The sequence below is a fragment of the Aspergillus nomiae genome (genome assembly GCF_001204775.2).
Source record: "Aspergillus nomiae NRRL 13137 chromosome Unknown contig00025, whole genome shotgun sequence".
NCBI classification, from domain to species: domain Eukaryota; kingdom Fungi; phylum Ascomycota; class Eurotiomycetes; order Eurotiales; family Aspergillaceae; genus Aspergillus; species Aspergillus nomiae.
Genome location: NW_015378080.1, coordinates 19924 through 41511, shown reverse-complemented (window position 1 = coordinate 41511; position 21588 = coordinate 19924). Strand labels below are relative to the sequence as shown.

The window sequence follows — 21588 nt, the reverse complement described above, 5'->3', positions numbered from 1 at the left end:
GTTCCCGGAGGTTAGTTGGGAGGGAAATATACACTTGTGAGGGTATTACGAAAATCAAAATTGATGATTGTCCGAAGTTGTCATTCTTCCGAGCTCGGGTGCAGCTTCGGCCCGAAGTCAGGCAAATTTGGTAAGACAGGATGCGTCTCGGGCCCGACCGTCCCCTCCCACAACGTATAAGAATATGGAAAAAAGCCCCGTTGTGGAATGTAATTCACAGCACGACTAGAGTGAGATCCTCATCATCTGGACAGAATTCGTTTCTCGCTCCAATTCAAAGATTGTTTTACTCAATTTCATTCGACATCATGAAGTCTCCTTCGGTTCACCAACCCGTCATCATTGTTGGGGCCAACCTAGTCGGGCTCTCGGCCGCTCTGTGTCTATCCAAACAGAGAGTACCTACCATTGTCCTGGAGAAACATGCAGGCATCTCGAAGCACCCACGTGCTATTGGCTTTACGTCGCGGACGTTGGAAATATATCGACGGCTCGGCATCGCAGATCAAATCCCAGAAATCCCCAAAGACTTCAATCTGATGAGAGCGAGAGTCGAGAGCATGACAGGAAAATGGTTTGAAAGCACGTCCTGGTCAGACACAGACAGCTCCAATAAAAGGTCAAACCAAGAAGAACCTGCTCCGAAGAAACAGTATTCGCCATCTCGCGGCGCAGCCTTGCCACAGGATCAATTGGAAGCTATCCTCCAAGCGGCAGCCGTCGAAAGAGGTGTGGACATCCGGCGACAGCATAGGGTAGCAGACGTGCAGCAGAACGCACATAGTGTCACTGTGACAGTGGTCGATCCCCAGGAAAAGGAGACACAAATCGAAGGCTCATATCTCATCGCTGCAGACGGCAATCGCAGCACAGTCCGTGAGCTACTCCACATCCCACGTAATGGGCGCGGCCATATGCAGACCATGCGCAGCGTCCTGTTCCGCGCTCCATTGGAGCAGTATATGCAGGGAGTGCACCAATTCAATATCGATCAGCCGGATCTCAAAGCGTTTATGACGACCTACAATGACGGCCGGTGGGTGTTGATGTTTCACGATGACGTTGAGCGTGATGAACCCACCCTTCGCTCGGCGATCAATCAAGCCATCGGTAGATCGGACCTACCCGTTGACATAATCACGACCGGTCGCTGGGACTTAGCAGCTCTTGTCGCAGACACCTTCCAGTCGGGGCGTGTTTTTCTCGCCGGTGATGCGGCACACACGCTGCCACCGAACCGAGGAGGATATGGAGCAAACACAGGAATCCACGATGTTGATAACCTCGCCTGGAAGCTCGCTGCCGTTCTATCGGGCAAGTCATCGCCCGGACTTTTAGACACATACGATGCAGAACGGCGTCCCGTTGCCCTCCTTCGCCATGATCAAATCTTTGCCCGAGCCGATTACAAAGTCCACCTCGACAAGGCCACGCCCGCCGGTAAAAAGCTCGATGATAATGCGATGGAGTTTGGACAACTGTATTTATCGAAGGGCTTCATTGGAGTCGACAATAACCTCCCGCGAGCGCTGAAGCCAGACGAATGGGCCGGCCAGCCGGGTACGCATGTGCCACATTTCTGGGTCACTCAAGGTGGCAACCCCATTTCTATCTTAGATGTGGTGGGCGAGGACTCATGGACTTTGGTCTCCGAGTCGGCAGAATGGGGGGACGTCGTGGCTCAGGTGAATCTCAGATCATTAGTTACGTTGAAGCATGTTTGCATCGGAAGAGACGTTCAATTTACTGACGAAGGGAGCTTCCAAGAGGCACTGGGAGTGTCTGCCACTGGCGCATCGCTCCTGCGACCGGATGGGTATATTGCGTGGAGGACGAAGGGAATGCCAGCAAACCCTGTTAAATGCCTCAATGATGTTGTGGCTCAGGTCACCTTTCGGGTGAATAGCCGTCAGGACTAAATGATAAATCCCGGTGGACTTTTGTATTTTCTTTGGCGTTGGGAGGTTATCGGCTATGACTTGGGCTTCTGTGCACAGTACACAATGAACTGATAGGAACATCTCATAATATTCATTAATGCTTCAGTAATTATCGAGGCGCTTGCTATGGTATCTGTAAGTCAAAGGATATGAAATCCAAGAAATAGGCTGTTGTAGAAATCATTACAAGCTGGACACAGAAGGGCACAAGGTTCATCAGGTCATGTCCACTCTCGGTCCAACGTCCATAACCACAGAGCTGGTCTTTACATTGCCCTGATGGCTGGAAACTAGAGTTCAACGTCATCACTTTCTTAGCGTGTTCTCAATCCAGTCAGTATCCATATCAATATCAATCTGATGTAAAACTTCTTCCCACAGTCCTGGGTCGTCGTTGATGTCAAAGTTGAAATTAATGTCCCGCATCGTTGGTAGATCTTGTTGCAGTGGCCACGGTGACAGTGCCGGAGGATGCTCGTCAACCACGTTCGTGGATGGTGTTGGTCGCTGCGTACTATTTGGAGTGACAGGAAGCTCAAGCATGGCTTCCTCTCTTCTCGTACGATTCGGACCAATGGCGGACTGCAGTTCAAGTAACAGTGAATGACGCGAGCCGAGGTACGTATTTCCACGGTCCGCCATGCCGCGAAGCAGATTCAATGCCGTTTCCATCGCTCGGGCATTTGTTTCGTTATGTGGGAATGCAGCATTCACCATCACCAGAAGAAGGGCAGCAGAGAAGATATACTCCCCGTCCAGATATCCATACGTGGCTTTTAGGGCAGCCCGTACCATCAGCTGTTGAAAATCCCAAGAAGTGAAATAGGGTCTACTCACCGACCAAATTGTGCTTCGCAGCGGCATCCATTATCACCGTAGTAGCCCGCGCTGCTGTTATGCAGCTGTCGATCATAGCTACCGTGTTTTGAGACAGACCGTCCTTCCAGTCCTCTGTAGCAGAACCTCGTGCTTCGGCATCCAATCGCCGCTGGATCACATAGAAGACCAACGGTCTAGCTGTCATGTTCACGCAGGAGTAAAAGTGTAAGAAGATCGACACCAGCTCACGGTTAATATGAGTATCCAAGGCCGAAAAATCAATGCGCAGCCGGTCGGGTATCCGTCGCAGCCATTCAGACAAATCGTTCGTAATACTTTGGACGGATGCTAATAAGTTTGAGCCGGATCGAGGTTTCTTGCGATAAATTTCTAGCCTCACCGTTAGCTAGAGAATTCCTTAGCAGGACAAGGGGATTCTTCACCTTCCCCAATTCTGCCTAAAATCCTAGACAGCTGAGTATAATATGTAAGCACAACTGATGGCCATGGAACCGCGGGGGAAGCTTCAGCTGGAATCGGCCATGTAGTTCCGATATCTTCGTCTTGTATGGTGATCGGATTCCCCGATTTTACTGACAATAGTCGGTCCAGACTGTACACAGACCACCAAGCTCGGCGCCGACGGTTTCGGTCTTCTTCACTAATCGCTGGGTCTGAAACTTCCTGATGAAGACCCAATGATATTGCCATGCGGAGGGCAAGACCGATCTGGACACGTTTACACGTTAGCAGCTTCGATAGCATCTAAATGGGTTGCCAGACGTACATAGAGGAAGGCAGCATCTCGCCGGTTGAGGTTCTGCATATAATACGCCACATAGCATAGGACCTCCACAAAGAATATGGAGCCTTCTTCATGGATATCGGGTAAAAAGCGCAGGGCATGTTTGAAGTACTTGAAGCCCGGCGGGCCATCATCTCCGGACCATTGGTTTACCGAGTACATGAGACCAAACGCTATGACGAGCAGAGCTTGGCAGTAAACTAGGCATAATTCTCGGTTGGAGAAGTCGGGCGGTTGGTTGTATACAACCTGTAGTCGTTCCTCAAAGTCCTGCGGGTGAATGAGGGAGAATATCGTTCCAATGTAGGCATACTGGACCCAGAACAACCGCTTAGCAAATTCAAGAGGTGGTAGCTGAGGAAGGCCCCGTGTCATCGACCGACGTAGCGATGAAGGATCATCATATAGCGGACGGACATCCCACGCTAGATTAGTTGAGGTTGGATTCAACCGTTTCGCTAAATGGGTAGCCGACGATGCACCGACAAATTCTACTAAATGTTAGCCAAGATCATGACAGAGTATATATAATTGAGGACTACGCACGGTGTTCTCCGGACCGGTTCAGGAATAAGTGATCGGTGCCCTGATACCACCAGTCATCACGGTCAAGAGGCACCTCGGTACTGGTGTACGGGGTGGATTGGACAGGGCTAGCAGTGGTGAACAGTGAAGACTGGCGGCTGTCCTGTGAACGGGATGCATTGGTCTGGGTCTGGGCCTGAAGTTGAGCTCGCGCTTGAGATTGGAGTTGACGATAATAACTTGATATCGAGTCAGTCAGGTTGCCTCAGCTGATGTGCCCTCGAGTCATGTGCAGTACCTTTCGGGAATGGAAACACGCTTCTCAGCTTCGGAGTAGACACACACTTGCCCGGCGTCCTCGCATGCAGCGCATGGATACGGTGGATTGCCAGCACAACGGGTCTTTCTGTTGCGACATCGATTACACCTGTGGTCAACCGTTAGTCATCGTGACTCTACAGTAACGTAACCACCCGTCACCTACGCTACGATGGACCGTCTCGCATTGGAACGGTCTTCCGAACGATGTTGTAACCCACTTCGGTCCTTTCCTTGCGCCATTTGACAGGCTAATGAACATGTCGCACACCCTCAACGAGGGATGGATCAAACAATACCGACTACAGGGACTGCGCCCGTCAATTTTGGCTCTCAGGTTTAGTCGTGGTGCCGATCCACGCACACGCTGTTCTTAGAAACCGTGGTCTTGTTGCCCGCGGAATTGATGTTGATGGCGTGGGTCCACGATGAATGAACGAACGCACGGACATGCAAGCTATACCCCCCACAGATTCCGATTGGACTTGGACAGTGTATTGACCTTTTGCCGTCTTGTGTAGAAGAGATTCATTCCCACTAGCAGGGACGGGAACTGCAGACGATGGGGTGTGTACGGTCGCGTGCCATGATCCCTGGCAAAAGTGAGCGGATACGAACCGGTTGTGGGACCCAAAGAGTCAAGCCCCTGACGCTTGACTAATTATCGCTGTTATCTGGATTGCTATCGGTTCTCAACTCTTTTTCCCCTCTCTTCCTTTCCCCACATTTAAGCGTTGGATGGTCCCGTCAATGCAGCATATCGGCCCGATGGGGCACCACGTTTCCTGCAATCCATTACTTGGACAACTAGAGAGGTGGGAGCGATTAGTCAAGAGCTAGAAAGTCAACAAAGTTGATTCCACGGACAAAAATAACATGTCGGTGGGTAATTGGGGACCGTCGGAGTGAACCACAAGGCCAACTGCCAATTTCCGGCTATTTTTCTTCCTTCGGGTTCCCTTCGGAATATCGCGGCCCAAAAAATAGGGGACAATTTTGGCAACGGTTGGGCGTGCTACTCGCAAATTTGAACTACAACAAAACTCGGCTGTTTCTACAGGCTTTTTTAGAAAGATGCGCAGTGTTTTAGTTGGGCATCGGCAATGGTTGTGTGTGTAATTGCAATCTTAATCTTGGGATTATTCGCCTTTGTGCGCGCTCTTTGCAACTACACCCGCTTAAGCACTGTTCCTGGTCCGCTGTTCACCGGCCTATGTGACTTGTGGAGGACATACGCTCGCAATACAGGCAACTATGGTTGTAGTGTAGCTGGCCTTCATAAGAAATACGGCAAGGTCGTCCGTTTAGGGCCTCATTCCATCAGCGTTTCCGACCCTACGGCCATCTTTCCGGTGTATAATGGTCGGCCGAGTGAAAGGGTAACGTCCATGACGCGTCACCGTGGTATCTGGGTACTGATCGATTTCGTAGTCAACATTTGAGCATGACAATCGTACCACATTCGCCCAAGGCTCGTCCGCGAGGACGACCGATGTTGAAAGTACTCTGCTGAGCAAGGCCACTCGTCGGAGGTGTCTGGAATCGGCAATGCGATATGAAGGCATAGTTAATCAGGCAGCCAACAATTTGATGACATCTCTCAGGCAACAACCCGTGGTGCACTTGACGACCTTCCTTCAGGGTTTTACCGCTGACTTCATTCATCGTCTGGTCCTGGAGGAATCGGTCACCCAAGATATGCCTTCCAACGCTCAGCAGGCATGCTGCCACTGGTATAACCGTCCAACAAAGTGGTTCACGTTTCCAACGATCGAATATGCGCTCCTAAGAAGCCCGGTCGCTAGGTTAAAAAGGCGCCGTGGCATTTCATTTGTCCAAAAAACTCAGGGAGGGATCAACAGTAGTCGATCGTTTAGGGCTACGGATGACCGTGCCATTAGCTCCAGCCTTGATCTTCCCCAAGGTTGCGACGGCGCATATGACTGTATTGCTATGGCTTTTATCTCAACGTTTTCCTCCTTGTTAAAACACGAAACCGTCATGGCGAGGCTCCGATCTGAAATAGACACGGCGTTCAACAAGGGCCTACTCTCCGACCCTCCTCGGTGGCAAGAACTGGGTAAACTCCGTTACCTTGACGCTGTTATCAAGGAATCAATGCGCCAGCTGCCTAGCTTAAGCTACAACCGTGAGGTCGTAACACCACCCGAGGGCGCTATCGTTGCAGGGTACTACATTCCCCCGGGAACCATGATGGAACTTCATTCCGAAGCCTTACGAGGTGATCCTAGTACTTATGGGGAGGACGTCCATAATTATCGACCGGCACGTTGGCTCAATGTTGACCCGCGACAACGGTGGGCCATGAGCCAAAACTTAGTACCGTTCAGCACCAGCATCAATAATTCTCCGAAGGTTAGAGTCGCCTGGATGGAGCTGAAAAAGATTGTTGTCTTACTGCTTTTAAAGTTCAACGTGAGTTTTTCCCCTCCGTTACGAATAGTACATTTGACTGACTCATATGATAGCTGGAGCTCATACGTCCTGGCGAAGGACCGATTCTCAGCGATATGTCTGGCCAGGGCTTGCCACCATTGATGGCCTACTGTAGCCCGCGAAACCACTGAGTTATGAAATCACTATATAGTAACATAGAATACTGTAGATACCCCTTTGTTTGATCGAACGTTCATACTCGATAGAGATAGATAGAAATGAGAGATTCAGATTCCCCGATGCATAATTTCTCTTATGGCATGACCGGATAGGACGCCATCTAAGAGTAAACCATCTCTAGGGAGCATAGCATAGAACGGAGGGAGGTATGGGTGTATGTACGCAACAAGGGCAAAAGATGACACTGCAATGATGCGCGCGTCGGAGAGTTCGGGCCGGAAATCCCGCCGCCGTTGATCATCGGCCCGACACGTGACCGCGGGGAAGGACGCAATCGGCAGGAATGCGAAGCAAGACGGTGGATGTGGGCTCGCAACAACCAGTCGGAGACCAGAGCGACTAAAATGATGGAGGGTTCCATGGCCTGTCCCGCTGTCGTTATCTCTGTCCCGCAACACGACGGCGGATGAAGGTATATTAAACCCGGGGAATACCCACCTTGTCAGTAGTACTACGTCTCTCCTCCTCCTTATATCCTCATCTCTCGATCCGGTCAATCTACCAGCACACGAGAAACATGGCCGGAGACGGGAAAGTAACCATCTCAATCGACCGGGGAGGCACCTTCACAGATGTACATGCCATCGTACCCGGGAAACCTGACATCATCCTCAAGTTACTCTCCGTTGACCCCGCCCACTATCAAGATGCTCCCACCGAGGGTGTGCGCCAAATTCTCGAACTCGTCACGGGCGATCCCCACCCCAGAGGACAACCGCTGAAGCTGGATCGGATTGGCTCTTTGCGCATGGGAACAACGGTGGCTACAAATGCGCTACTGGAGAGGAAAGGGGCTCGGTCAGTCCTGCTCACCACCAAGGGTTTCCGCGATCTGCTCAAGATTGGTGACCAGTCACGGCCAAACATTTTTGATCTGTCGATGGCCCGCCCAGGAGTGCTTCCAGAAGGCGTGGTTGAGGTCAATGAGCGTATCGTCCCATGCCATCCATCGGCGGATAAGGATTGCTTCGCCGGGGCTCGTATCGTGGAGGGTGTGACGGGGGAAAAGTTCCGTGTGGTGCAGGAGTTAAACCTTGAGGAGGTTCGCTCGGAGCTCCAGCGGTACAAGGACCAGGGTTACCAATCCCTGTCAGTCGCGCTAGTCCATTCATTCGCATACCCAGAGCACGAACGTCAGATTGGCGAGCTGGCCGAGAGTATGGGCTTCTCCGTGACGTTGTCCTCCAAGTTACAGCCGATGATCAAAATCGTCCCACGAGGCATGTCTGCCGCAGCCGATGCCTATCTCACCCCCGTCATCAAGACATATATCGACTCGATTTCGTCCAGCTTCGAAGGTGGCTTGGAGCGCCAGCACGAGTGCCGCTTCGAGTTCATGCAATCCGACGGTGGACTTGTCGATTTTCGCCGATTCAGCGGGCTGAAGGCGATTTTATCCGGTCCGGCAGCCGGTGTGGTCGGGTTTGCAGCCACCAGCTGGGATCCTATCGAGAAGACACCTGTGATCGGATTTGACATGGGCGGTACCTCGACGGACGTGTCTCGTTTCGACGGTCACCTCGAGCATGTGTTCGGATCCAAAGTTGCTGGTGTGCTCATTCAATCCCCACAGCTCGATATCAATACCGTCGCTGCAGGTGGCGGCTCGATTTTGTCGTATCGCAACGGACTGTTCTATGTCGGTCCAGAATCGGCCTCCGCCCACCCCGGTCCTGCTTGCTACCGCAAAGGAGGGCCATTGACAGTCACAGATGCTAATCTGTTCCTGGGCCGCTTGCTACCTGAGTACTTCCCGCACATCTTCGGCCCCAACGAGGACCAGCCTCTTGATATCGAAGTGACGACCAAACTTTTCAACGAGTTAACTCAGAAGATCAATGCGGAGCGAAAAGAGAAGGGGCAGCCGGAGTACGCTCCAGAAGAAGTTGCTCTAGGATTCTTGAAGGTGGCCGATGAGTCGATGGCTCGCCCTATCCGCAACCTGACCCAAGCCCGTGGTTTTGAAACTGCTTCGCATCACCTCGCTTGTTTCGGAGGCGCCGGTGGTCAACATGCATGCTCGGTTGCGGCGTCACTGGGTATCTCGCGCATTATCATCCATAAGTACTCTTCTGTCCTGTCCGCGTACGGGTTGGCGCTGGCCGAGGTAGTCAAGGAGTCTCAGGAGCCGGTCTCCGCTGACTTTGAGACCTCTCAGTCAAGCCTTGAGAAGCGCTTCAATGACATGACAGACAATGCTACGGCAGAAATGAACACTCAAGGGTTCCCAGCTGATCAAGTGCGGCACGAGCTGTACCTCAATATGCGCTATGAAGGTTCCGATACCAGTTTAATGATCTTGAAACCGGAAGATGACTCAGGCTTTCTGGAGCAGTTCAAGACCCGGCATCGCAGAGAATTCAACTTCAATTCCGATCGAGCCGTCCTGGTGGACGACATTCGTGTGCGTACGATCGCTTCATCAAAGGTGCGCACGGAGAAGAGTCCTCTGGTCCAGTTACGGGAGGCCACCTTACAAGATGTGACCGGAACTCCGGACAGCACGACGAGTGCCTACTTTGATGGCTACTCCAGCCGCATTAACACACCGGTTTATCTCCTGGATAAGCTTCAGAAAAACGCTCGCGTCCATGGCCCTGCCGTTATCATTGACAAGACCCAGACAATCGTGGTGGCTCCTAACTCCGTAGCCAAGGTCCTAGATACTTGCATCGTCATTGATTTGAAGGAGGAACAGACTGCCGCCAATGGTGTTCCCTCCGAGCTCCCATCTGAGATCGACCCTATTAGATTGAGTATCTTCGGTCATCGTTTCATGTCCATCGCTGAACAAATGGGTCGGACCCTGCAGAAGACATCCGTCTCGACCAACATCAAAGAGCGCCTAGACTTCTCCTGCGCCTTGTTCTCTCCAGATGGCGGCCTCGTGGCCAATGCCCCCCACGTGCCTGTTCATCTCGGATCCATGCAATTCGCCGTTCGCTATCAACACGAGAAATGGTTGGGCAACCTGAGGGACGGTGACGTCTTGGTTGCCAACCATCCCAGTTGCGGTGGAACTCACCTTCCTGACATTACGGTAAGTCAATCCCAATGCACTCAAAGTTATTAGCAACCCTAACAAAACCGTATAGGTGATCACCCCTGTGTTTGACAGGCCCGGTGGCAGCGAAATTATGTTCTACGTCGCGTCTCGTGGCCACCACGCAGATATCGGTGGTATCCTGCCAGGGTCAATGCCACCGAAATCAACCGAGCTCTGGCAGGAGGGTGCAGCAATTGAAGGAGAGAAAATTGTGAGCAATGGCGTATTTGAGGAGGAGCGTATAATCGACCTCCTGGTCAACAAGCCAGCACAACACCCGGGATGCTCCGGCTCACGGTGCCTCAGCGACAACCTCTCGGACTTGAAGGCTCAGATCGCCGCTAACACACGTGGTATCGCCCTTATTCAGTCCTTGTTCGCCGAGTACGGGGTTGAAACTGTGCAGAAGTACATGTACGCGATCCAAGCCACGGCCGAGACGGCCGTGCGCAACCTCCTGAAGGATCTCCACAAGCGCTTCAACGGCGAGCCCCTGGAAGCTGTCGATTACATGGATGACGGCACTCCGATTAGACTGAAGGTCACAATCAACGAGTCGGACGGATCCGCTGTCTTCGACTTCTCCGGCACCGGGCCCGAAGTTTACGGAGGCTGGAACGCCCCTATCGCTATTACCCACTCGGCCATCATCTACTGCTTAAGAGCCATGATCGCCTCAGACGTCCCTCTCAACCAGGGCTGTCTGGCGCCTATTGACATCCAAGTCCCGTCACCCAGCATCCTCTCACCGACCAAGACGGCAGCCGTCGTGGGCGGCAACGTTGTGACATCGCAGAGGATTACCGACGTCGTCCTGAAGGCCTTCCGCGCCTGTGCCGCCTCCCAGGGATGCTGCAACAACCTGACCTTCGGCACCAACTCCAAGGTCAACCCGGACACCGGCGCAACCATCCCCGGCTTCGGTTATTATGAGACTATCGCCGGAGGCAGCGGCGCGGGGCCAACCTGGAAGGGTGAGTCTGGCATCCACGTCCACATGACCAACACACGGATCACCGACCCGGAGATTCTCGAGAAGCGGTACCCGACTCTGCTGCGTCAGTTCACCCTCCGACCCGGCTCGGGCGGAAAGGGACTCCACCCCGGTGGTGACGGTGTCATCCGAGACATCGAGTTCCTGGCGCCTATGGAATGCTCGATTCTATCGGAACGGCGAGTCCATCGTCCCTACGGTCTGGAAGGAGGAGAGGATGCGCAGTCCGGTCTGAACCTGTGGATCTCCAAGGATGAGGAGACGGGTGAGGAACGCGTCGTGAATATTGGCGGTAAGAACACTGTTTCGATGAAGACGCATAACCGTGTCGTGATCATGACTGCTGGTGGCGGTGGTTGGGGTGCTGCATAAACGGAAGTTCTCTGCTTGTATTACTTAATGTTGTTGTAAATCTGAGTTCGCGATGATTGTACGGGTTTTTTTATGACTGATAATACACTTTTTTATGACCTGTGCTCATGGGAACTACCATTGTAAAGTCGCGAAGTATCTCACTCGGATTTGCACTATCGACAGTCGGCGGACAGAATCCAATGCTACCCTTGCTACTCTTCTCTGTAACAAAGAAGAAGGTCCCCAATGCTTTCGGAGCCATGGTAGTACATTTCCAGGATCTCGGGGTCCATCACCAAGGTAAATGAGTCTAAACTGATAGAAGAAAAGCAAACCAAAATGATAATTTCCATTGCCCGACAAAACACTCCGTGAGAAATTGTATCCGAAACATGCTCTATCGTAAGTCATACCGGAAATCTTTCTAAATCTCGTGGTCTATCATGAATCTACCGTGTGTCGTCTATCACAATGCGTCCCTCCAGACGTGGGGAGATACCTGGAGTCCAAGTCGGGGTAAAACCAACATCGTCCGTGCCGTTGCAGGTGGTCGGCTGGAACCCAGCCTTCTGCATCCATTTACGTACGACGCGTCGGGCTAGTCGAAGTCGGCGCTCTTCCTCTGCGGCGGATTGTGCGGGCAGAGTCACATAGTTTGTGGTGGGTTGTGGAGAAGTCAAGATTTCTGGATCTGAGTCGGAATCAGAATCCATGTCCTCATTACCTTTAGCCTCTGTCTTCGGGCTTTCTTCCGTGTCAATCTCCGGGAAGCGACCATAGTGATAGTATTGTTTGGTCCGTTGGAGGGTCGGTCTCTGGGGCCGTACCGGAGCCTTCTCGGTTACCGGGGAAGTTTGGCCAGATGCAGGCTTCAGCCAGCCATTACAGTGGAGATTCTGGTGCACAGTGCTCCAATGGCGTGACAAGCTCTGACTCCAGCGCTGCCACCTACCCATCACCTTCAAGCTCAGGAAGTACTGCCGAAGGAGGGTGCTAACTAAGATTCCGCTTTCCTCGTCGACAACCTCCTCTACCTCGCCGCCAGCAGACTGCACCAGCAGCGACGCGAAGCCGTCCTTTCCACGGCCCATGTACCCTCGCGTGGCAAGGGAATACGTCCGGTCGTACTCGATCGGGTGCCCTCCGATCTTCGCCCAGTTAACGCGCGAGCCGGGCGGAGCGGATGGGTTGTAACTGAACGCAATATTCGACACCTGTGGAAACCGACCCTCTAGGGCGGGCAATTGGCTCACACCATTCTCGAGGGCGTCCATCAGAGCTCGTCCTCGGACACGGAGCAAGACGATCGGATCTTCAAAAGGAAAACAGTTTAAGATATCTTTCAGTCGCAAAATGCCCGGCGGATAAATCTGGTCACCACGGATGGTACCACCAGCCATCATGGAGCAATCAGCGGCATAGTAGAATCGCATCAGGTCGCACACAAAGTTCCCTAGGTTCGACTCTCTCTGGCGGACGGTGGAAAATCGGGCGTCCAGCGGCCGGACCGTGTAGCCAATAGGTTTCTCCAGCTTGGATTTCAGGCTGGATGTTAGCTTGGCCACCAGCGCCACGGTCGCTGGGTCTTCCGGAATTGATCGATTAATATCGCGCCGGACAATGTTGAAATCCCACCCCGGTCCATCCGTTTTCCGCCACGCTTCGATGTAGCTAAGCTGTTTAAAGTCGGTGCCGGAGCGCAGAACTTGGATCCCGTTGACGACAGCGTGTGCGTAGTAGTGATCGTGACCTCCCAGAATGATATCAATGAACCCTGGCGGAAGTCTCTCCGCAAATTTGTAGTCGTTCGGTTCGCGTTGGTGGGTAACAGCGACAATGATGTCGGCGCCTTGTTCACGGAGACGCGGGACGAGCTCGAGGGCGGTTTGAGCAGCCGATTTATAAATCAAGTCTGGAGGAAGGGAGTTGATAGTTCCGAGCCTTGAATACGTGAGGATTGGAAGTATAGCATATCTAGAAGTTCGGGACAACTAACCATTCTCTCTCCCCAAGACCGATCACGCCCACTTTGAAGCCGTTCGATGAGGTCAACATCCGGGTTCGCTCACAGTTCGCAATTGGGATATCTTCTCCCAAGGCTGGATCAAGAACATTGGCTAACAACCATGGGAATTGGCACTGGCTACGAAGATGACGCAGCTGCGCAACACCAAAATCGAGATCATGGTTCTATCACACGTACAAGTCAGACCCTCATTGCCTTCATCGTACTTTGCATCAGACACCCTCCCCGTCCGCGAACAAACATACCCCAACACATGCGACATCCGTGCCCGCCTTATTCAGAAAAGGCACCATATGGCGCCCCTTGGTGACTGTACTTTCGAGGCTCGGGTTAAAGGCATCTCCGGAGAAAAAGGTGAGGACGTCTGGTTGTCCAGCGAATCGGGGATCCGAACGGTAATAATTGATCACGGATTGGAATCGAGAAACACCACCGACTGGCTCTGCCGACCCTTCTCTTGACTCCGGATATTGGTTAGTGGATTGTCGTGACAGATGTCCAGGAAGGGAAAGTCTGCATACTCCACGTGGTAAACATCATTGTAATGAATGAGACGAAGATCGGGAGTTCCGGTTCGTTCGGAAGAATGGGTGATGGTAAGCCCGTCGTTTTCCACGGCGGACATACTGACAAGAAGAAATATGGTGGCCGAGTGAATTAAGCAGGATGAAGACAGATGAGAAAGAGAAGAAGAGGAACCAGGAGGAGGAGGGGTTGAATCACTTGACACCCAGCGGTGACCAGCGCAGTGAGACACCCCAGGCATGCAGGCACCCGGGCCACCGTGGATCCGCCCTCTGTGGTCCGGACCAATCAACCACGGAAGATTATCTACGGGATCTCCACCGTCCGTGGGGATCATGACAGAATTTCGTCCGTCCTAGTCCCTACTAGTACTTACTAGTACCTGGTACTACTAGTCAGATATCAGATCAAAGACAGCGAGCCGAGGTTACCCAAATAGAGTGGTATTAATATTGTTGTACATTCCCACAGTAGAGTAGAGATGCTCAGATGGGTCAAAGATCTCACTCGCCCGAAATCATAGTATACTAGTATTTTCATGTCATCATCAAACGCTCAAGTTCGCTATGATCCCAGAAACGCCTCGCCGAATAACCGAGAAGAAAAAGAAAAGGGAAACCAAGGGGGAAAGAGTCCGCTGAAAGTTGTGAAACAGATTATGAGAAAGGTATACTGCGCATGGTCTAATAATATACGTGCGCCCATTAAACGCGCCGTTCAGTCACCGTCCAGCGCCGCTTGACATGGGGCTCCTTCGAAGGCCCACTGCCCCATAGACCTCGTTGGGACAGCGTCCTCTGGGGCAACTGTGGCGTCCAATCTGACGACTCCTCCGGCTTCTTGCTGGAGTGGTGGTCATTTTCGCTAGTCCCATTAGAACCCGACCAGGGATCACCGAAATTGGGAATAATATCGTCCGCCGCATCCCCGCCGGAGATGGAGTTGGAGCCCCAAAGGCCGCCAGCACTGCGAGGAACGGTGGAAGGTCGTGAGAATGACCACGAACCGGTGCCCGGTCCGGACACAGCAGAGGGACCGATCACGAACCCACCCTGTGGTACCGGCGGGCGGGTCGTGAATCGTGGGCGGTACGTCGATGATGGAGAAGTTAGACTACTGGGCGACGGGAGGACGGACGTCGACAAGTTCGTGACCGGTCGTAAATGGTCGGTCGAAGCCACCAGCTGTAGCTTGTAATCACGGAGCCCCACGGGCTTGTTTCCGGAATGATACGGCACGACGGGTCCGCCGATCGCGTCCACTTTCTCTGAGACAGCCACACGGCTCTTCTGGACTGCTAAAGTGAGGGACGCGGTATTGATGTCCACGAGGGCGGGCTCGCCAGTGATCGCTCCGATGAGCGCATTACAACCTGCCCCATGAGTGACGATCACCAGGATCGTGTCGATAGGCTCGTCCTCATCGTCAGGTATCTTCGACTCCTCCGCGCTCTCAGACAAGGATAATTGCGAATGACGCCGACGCCGATTGAAGGGAAGTGATGCATCGTGCTCCTGATACCAGCCAACCATCCGCTCCAGTCCGGTATGAAACCGCGTGTGCATCGTGCTCCACTCTTCGCCGTACTCACCACCATTTCCCCAATTCGGTGGGTCTCGCATACTATCCCACGGATAGTCGATCCTCACACAAGCATCCCGAGCGTGGGTGACATAACCGGTCGGAATCGGGCCGGACGGCGAGATGGCATAGCTCGGCGTCGGGGGCATGTACGCGCCATCGGGGATGGGCGGGAGGTTGGTGTTAATTTTGCTGAGCAACCTCCGGGTGCGTGGGGTGTCTGCGGACCGCAGGGTATCACAACTGCCGGCCCGATTTCGCTGCCCTTCCCGACGCTCATTTGACGTGTACAAGGAATAAGCCTTGCGATCTTCCTCTTCGATAGGGGGAGACAGAGGTTTGTTGCCAAGACTGCCCCAGCCACCTGGGAAAAAGCCCGTAGGGGGTTTGGTATCGGCTTCGGGCACGATGCTGTCCCGTCGTAATAGTTCGGCCTTGGCGGCGGCGATCAGCCTTTCTGACTTAGGGGGCGGGGTGATCTCCTCGAAATAGTCCGGACATAGCCATTCGCCAAGAAAGGCGTCGACGCGCAGAAGACATCGCTGATCACCGGGAACAGCAGGGGCGCTGGACACCGTGCCAGTGGTCGGCTCCTTTGCTGACGGCATGACGGGGGCGGATAGAAACCCATTGGGCTGATTCCAACCCGAGCCTGTTCCTGTGCTATCAGGATAGTGCTGGCTGATCCCGGAACTTACGGCGATAGAGGTCTGTAGACACCGAAGGTAGGGGGAGGAATGGATAATGATTCGGCGCTTTCGCTTGGAAGTTCGTGGGCGAAACGACGGCAACGTCTCGACATCTGTTCCCTCGGGGAGGATATCGTTATCCAGGGACTGTAAAACATTGGCAATACGGGCGCCCAAAGCACGGGACTGAAGCCAGCCGCCATACGAAAGCGGAGGGTCGTACGGGGTTGGAGACGTCAGATGCCAGTTCTTATCGGCAGCATCCAGACGGGCACCATGTCTTGTATAGACCGACCGGTCAGCAAGTTTCATTCTCAAAGAAAGCGAACGGGAACAAAGACCATAACGAAGATGCTACAGGTCTTTGGGACGTACCTCGCAATAACGATCGCGGCGGGGGCTTTCCCCATAGTGTCAAGTGCAAGATATATCAAATGTAGAGCGTTTTAAACCCGACTGAAGAACAAGATGAAGAGAGGAAAAGGAGAAGAAGTGAGGAAAGAAGATGGAGGTATGTGCTCTGCCCTGGCGAGCGACGCGACTGGAGAGCCAAGTCAAGGCAGCAGTGGAGTTGTGACTCGTTGGATGTTTCGAACCTCCGGCGGGGTAAAAAGGGAAGGAATGAGAACGGATCAATAGTCGTCTATAACCGGTTCACGCCATGCGCCTCGAAGGAGTTGTGTGTGTATATTTCTATGAAGGGAGAAAATCACAAAATCTGAGCGATCAACGGATGCAAGGAGTTGAAGAAGACATGCTGCAGACAAAGCATATCATATTGGGGATTGTTTGCCCTCCCTGTCACGCCCTGTCAACCTGCATGAGTTTTTTTTACTTCTCTTTTTCTTTCTCTTTTTTTTTTGTTTCTTTCTTTGACAGCCAGCATGTGATTTGGATTATGTAACTGGGTGAGGTCATCGGGTCTCGTCGTGCCGCTAACCCCCTTTGGATGATTATGTACGGTAATGTCCCCACAATGCAGTTATTACCTAAGCCTTGGAGTGCACAACTTGTTCCTCGGCTGATCGGATTGCCTCGAACAGTCCGGGACGCATCCTTTAGGTGCATTGTGGGTGTCTACTAGTAGGCCATCCTCTAACCTTAATCATCATCTGCAGGTATCCCTCGGGCCGGGGATCCGAGGGATTTTCTTGCAGGACTCTGTACTAGTACATAGAACTATCTTTCCAGACGGCTGCCTTAGGCGTAGATCACGTGTCGGTATGCATCGCGCAACGACGAGAGAGCTTGGATTTAACTCAGCTCAGGTCAAAGTAACTATACTTCGTTACAGTATTCCGTATCGAGAGATATCTTCCTGATTAACTAATCTTGGCAACAGTCAGTCCGATGAGGGCTCTACAATCAAAAGAGACCAGTTTGACTTCAACTAGGTACCAAAGATGAAGATATATATATGCGCACACCACTGCTGTTGGAGGCAGAATTCCTGTTTCCCAGAACACAACCACTTGGCAAGACCCTTCTTTTCCCTTCCGCTACCAAGAACCTTTCGCATTAAGTCTTCTAATCAAGTCTGCGCAACTACCGTGTCTTATCAATCAGTTTGGCATTAATTCCGAGCCATGTCCCGTCGGGATGCGGACATCGAATCCGACGGGAATCGAGTGGATCCCTGGTACTCACCAAATGACAAGCGCGCAATGATCAATTGATTGAGCACACTCACTAATCAGTATCAAGCAAAGTCGGTGTGGGAACCTATCGACAATGCGTAAAGGGATTGCTCTCGATGGATTGTCCCGATCATGGCAAATATAAAAGATGTCATCCCCGACTCGTTGGACTGTTTCTCTCTGAAGTTCCATCGAGAGACTGATATACCGACACGTTACGGAAACCGCTGGAATCAAGATGATGGAGTCGGATAAGCACGATGCGACACTCTCTCCATCCGCGTCGAGATCCGACATCAGCCGCGACGAGCTGGATGGGAAACTGCCAAACAACCCGAGTGATGATCCCGAAGCACTGACACGCACTGAGACCACTCTGTCCGCCGTGGTACCGCCGAAGGAGCCGTGGCGGGAGATCCTCTTCGTAGTGGTGGTCTGCATGGCTCAATTCATGACGCAAGCGGGTCTGTGCATCTCGATCGCCCCGGTGTATATCATCGGCAAGGGCTTCCAGACGTCCATACCCGGCGAATTAAGCTGGTTTGCGGCGGCATACAGTTTGACGGTGGGCACTTTTATCTTAGTCTGTGGTCGGCTTGGCGATGTATTCGGTCATCGACTGATGTTCATCATCGGTTTCGCATGGTTCGGTTTGTGGTCTTTGTTGGCGGGTTTCAGTGTCTGGTCGAATCAGATCTTCTTTGACTGCTGTCGCGCCTTTCAAGGAATGGGGCCTGCCATGTTACTCCCGAATGCAATTGCCATCCTCGGGCGCGCATATCCACCGGGCTTGCGCAAAGAGATGATCTTCAGCTTCTTTGGAGCCACCGCGCCGAGCGGGTTTATTGTCGGTGGCGTGTTCTCCTCGGTCTTGGCACAGATGGTGTGGTGGCCGTGGGCGTACTGGGTCCAGGGTATGGTGTGCTTTGCCTTTGCTCTGCTGGGTGTTTTGGTCATTCCGCACACGCCGCGACCTCGTTTCCAGAAGGACCTTCCGCTTTGGGTGCGACTGGATCTGCTAGGAGCAGCAGCCGGTATCATCGCACTCGTGCTGATCAATTTTGCATGGAATCAGGCCGCGTTGGTCGGGTGGACCAAGCCATACACCTACGTGCTGCTCATCGTTGGCGTTATCACCTTTGGCGGCTTCTTGTGGATCGAACGTGTTGCTCAATGCCCACTACTGCCGACTTCAGTTCTAACTGGTGACCTGGCATGGGTGCTGGGATGTATCGCTGCCGGGTGGTCCAGCTTTGGCATCATTATCTACTACTTTTACCAATTTATGGAGGAGATCAAGGGTAACTCTCCGTTATTAGCCACAACCAAATGGGTCGCTGCGGCTCCGTCTGGTGCCATAGCGGCCCTGCTGACGGGATTCTTGCTCGGACGGTTGCCCCCCAGTGTCATCATGTTTTGCGCGATGGTCTTCTTTACGGCCGGTCTGTCCATCTTTGCAACGGTACCCGTGGACCAGACCTACTGGGCTCAGGCATTCGTAGCTAGTCTTATCACGTCATGGGGCATGTAAGTTACCTACCTTTCCTACCCAAATATTTTCCTTCTTAACCTGTTGCGACAGGGATATGTCCTTCCCATCGGGCACTCTCATCCTCAGCAATTCGATGCCTCACCACCATCAAGGCCTTGCCGCATCCCTTGTTACCACCACGGTAAACTACTCCATCTCCCTGGGCCTGGGATTCGCCGGGACCGTGGAGTCGAACGTGAACGAGGGTGGACGAAATGCCCTCCGGGGCTACCGAGGAGCTCTCTACCTGGGTATTGGCTTTGCGGGGTTGGGTCTCGTGGTCTCGATCCTGTTCATGTTTGTATCATGGAGGCGCTCTCGGGCGTCGCGTAAGTCCGGCTGAGTCTGGTGATAACACTGGATTTTCTCGATTAAGAGGCAATGTAACATATCGTGTCAACGGGGTTTCCTTGCCCATTGGTATCTAATCTAATCTAATCTGAAGGATGAGGTCATTACCCGTGCTCTGACCTTTCCGAGTGGGGAAAAAGTCCCGATCAACACATTAAATCAACAGGCACCCGCATTTCAAAGGTACTTCAACCGAGTACCCATCTCTTTCCTGGACACCCTTGTGATGCTCAATGACGGCACCATGGAAGCTCACAATATAGCTGTCGCCACCATCGCGGCCCAAGTCCACCAATTCCACAAACATCAACAACCCTTCCGCATCTACCATGGCTCCACAAACAGCACGCGACAATCGCAACACAGCGCAGCCAACACCATCAACACCGCCCATTTGAACCATGTCCTGGCTGTGGACACAGACCGCAAGACGATCCTGGTCGAGCCGAACGTCCCCATGGACGAACTCGTCCAGGCTACCCTACCGCACGGGCTCATCCCGCTGGTCGTCATGGAATTCCCCGGCATCACCGCAGGCGGCGGCTTCTCCGGAACGTCCGGCGAGAGCAGCTCCTTTCGACACGGATTCTTCGATGCGACCGTGAACCGGATCGAGCTGGTCCTAGCAAATGGCGACATCCGCACAGCCTCGCAAAAGATACCCGATGAGCAAGAGCTCTTCTGGGCGGCGGCATCATCCTTCGGAACCCTCGGTGTCGTAACCATGCTCGAAATCCAATGTCGCGAAGCAAAACCCTACGTCGAATTAACCTACCACTCTGCCTCCAGCATATCCCAAGCAATGACAGTCTTCCGGGAGACCACCGCATCCCCCGAAACCGAGTATCTGGATGGCATCATCTACGCCCCAGACCACATCGCCGTCTGCGCTGGTCGCCTAGTCGACTTGCCCTCAGATCGAACCCCCATCCAACGCTTCACACGCGCCCAAGACCCTTGGTTCTATATCCACGCGCAGCGCCAAACCCGAAAAATCCACCGCTCCAACGCCGAGCCCCCGGCCTCGGTCACCCACTACGTCCCAATCCAGGATTACCTCTTCCGGTACGACCGCGGTGCATTCTGGACGGGTCGCTACGCTTTCAGCTACTTCATCACGCCGTTTAATCGCATCACACGGTACATCCTGGATACCTTTATGCACACTCGGATCATGTATCACGCCTTACACGAGAGCGGGCTCTCAAAACAACACATCATCCAAGACGTGGCGGTGCCGTACAAAGCGACGGGGGAGTTCCTCAGCTGGCTCGATAACAAGGAGACCTTCGGCGCGTATCCGATCTGGTTATGTCCGCTGCATCATTCGCAGGGGATCATGGCTCGCGGCGCCGAGGCAGGACCGTATCAATCTCAGAAGCAAGAGGACTCCGATGACGACGGGGACTGTCTGATGAACTTCGGGTTGTGGGCGCCATCCCCCTACGCGTCCGATACGGGGGCGTTCATTGCGCAGAATCGGCGGCTGGAGCACAAGGTCAGGGAGTTGGGTGGGAAGAAGTGGCTGTATGCCCATGCGTACTACACAGAGGAGGAGTTTTGGTCGATCTATGATCGAAAACGGTATGACGCGTTGCGGGAGAAGTACCATGCCACGCATTTGCCGGATCTGTATCAGAAGGTGCGGGTTAATCTGAGTCCCAAGGGGGATGGGGCGACCGAGGGATGGGTCAGTTGGATGAAGAGGATGGCGTGGGAGACGTGGCCGGTTTGTGGGTTGTACGGAGTATATAAGGCTTGGAGAGGAGGTGATTACTATTTGATCAAGACCAAGAAAGATTAATGATGG

The 21588-nt window shown here is 53.0% G+C and overlaps 7 protein-coding genes across 7 annotated transcripts; 4 read left to right on the top strand and 3 right to left on the bottom strand.

The window, feature by feature from the left end:
* Window positions 1-308: 308 nt before the first annotated feature.
* ANOM_001958 (uncharacterized protein) lies at window positions 309-1919 on the top strand (the record flags this gene model as incomplete). The annotated part of the gene is made up of 1 exon (XM_015547215.1): window positions 309-1919. The coding sequence occupies one exon, from the start codon at window positions 309-311 to the stop codon at window positions 1917-1919; it is 1611 nt and encodes a 536-aa protein (XP_015410671.1).
* Window positions 1920-2246: 327 nt separating this feature from the next.
* Window positions 2247-4650, bottom strand: ANOM_001957 (transcription factor domain-containing protein; the record flags this gene model as incomplete). Its single annotated transcript, XM_015547214.1, has 7 exons — window positions 2247-2713; window positions 2778-3149; window positions 3203-3488; window positions 3547-4055; window positions 4111-4328; window positions 4388-4516; window positions 4574-4650. The coding sequence occupies 7 exons, from the start codon at window positions 4648-4650 to the stop codon at window positions 2247-2249; spliced, it is 2058 nt and encodes a 685-aa protein (XP_015410678.1).
* An 860-nt stretch (window positions 4651-5510) lies between these two features.
* Window positions 5511-6995, top strand: ANOM_001956 (putative cytochrome P450 monooxygenase; the record flags this gene model as incomplete). The annotated part of the gene is made up of 3 exons (XM_015547213.1): window positions 5511-5786; window positions 5839-6843; window positions 6897-6995. The coding sequence occupies 3 exons, from the start codon at window positions 5511-5513 to the stop codon at window positions 6993-6995; spliced, it is 1380 nt and encodes a 459-aa protein (XP_015410677.1).
* A 566-nt stretch (window positions 6996-7561) lies between these two features.
* Window positions 7562-11456, top strand: ANOM_001955 (5-oxoprolinase; the record flags this gene model as incomplete). The annotated part of the gene is made up of 2 exons (XM_015547212.1): window positions 7562-10084; window positions 10140-11456. 2 exons carry the CDS (start codon window positions 7562-7564, stop codon window positions 11454-11456), a joined length of 3840 nt encoding a protein of 1279 aa, XP_015410680.1.
* Window positions 11457-11887: 431 nt separating this feature from the next.
* Window positions 11888-14089, bottom strand: ANOM_001954 (putative 5'-nucleotidase; the record flags this gene model as incomplete). The annotated part of the gene is made up of 4 exons (XM_015547211.1): window positions 11888-13379; window positions 13435-13628; window positions 13710-13920; window positions 13986-14089. The coding sequence occupies 4 exons, from the start codon at window positions 14087-14089 to the stop codon at window positions 11888-11890; spliced, it is 2001 nt and encodes a 666-aa protein (XP_015410679.1).
* Window positions 14090-14693: 604 nt separating this feature from the next.
* ANOM_001953 (uncharacterized protein) lies at window positions 14694-16723 on the bottom strand (the record flags this gene model as incomplete). Its single annotated transcript, XM_015547210.1, has 2 exons — window positions 14694-16539; window positions 16635-16723. Coding segments are annotated over 2 exons (1905 nt in total), but the record flags the coding sequence as incomplete, so codon positions are not given.
* A 1360-nt stretch (window positions 16724-18083) lies between these two features.
* ANOM_001952 (uncharacterized protein) lies at window positions 18084-21582 on the top strand (the record flags this gene model as incomplete). The annotated part of the gene is made up of 3 exons (XM_015547209.1): window positions 18084-19423; window positions 19479-19756; window positions 19919-21582. Coding segments are annotated over 3 exons (3270 nt in total), but the record flags the coding sequence as incomplete, so codon positions are not given.
* Window positions 21583-21588: the final 6 nt, after the last annotated feature.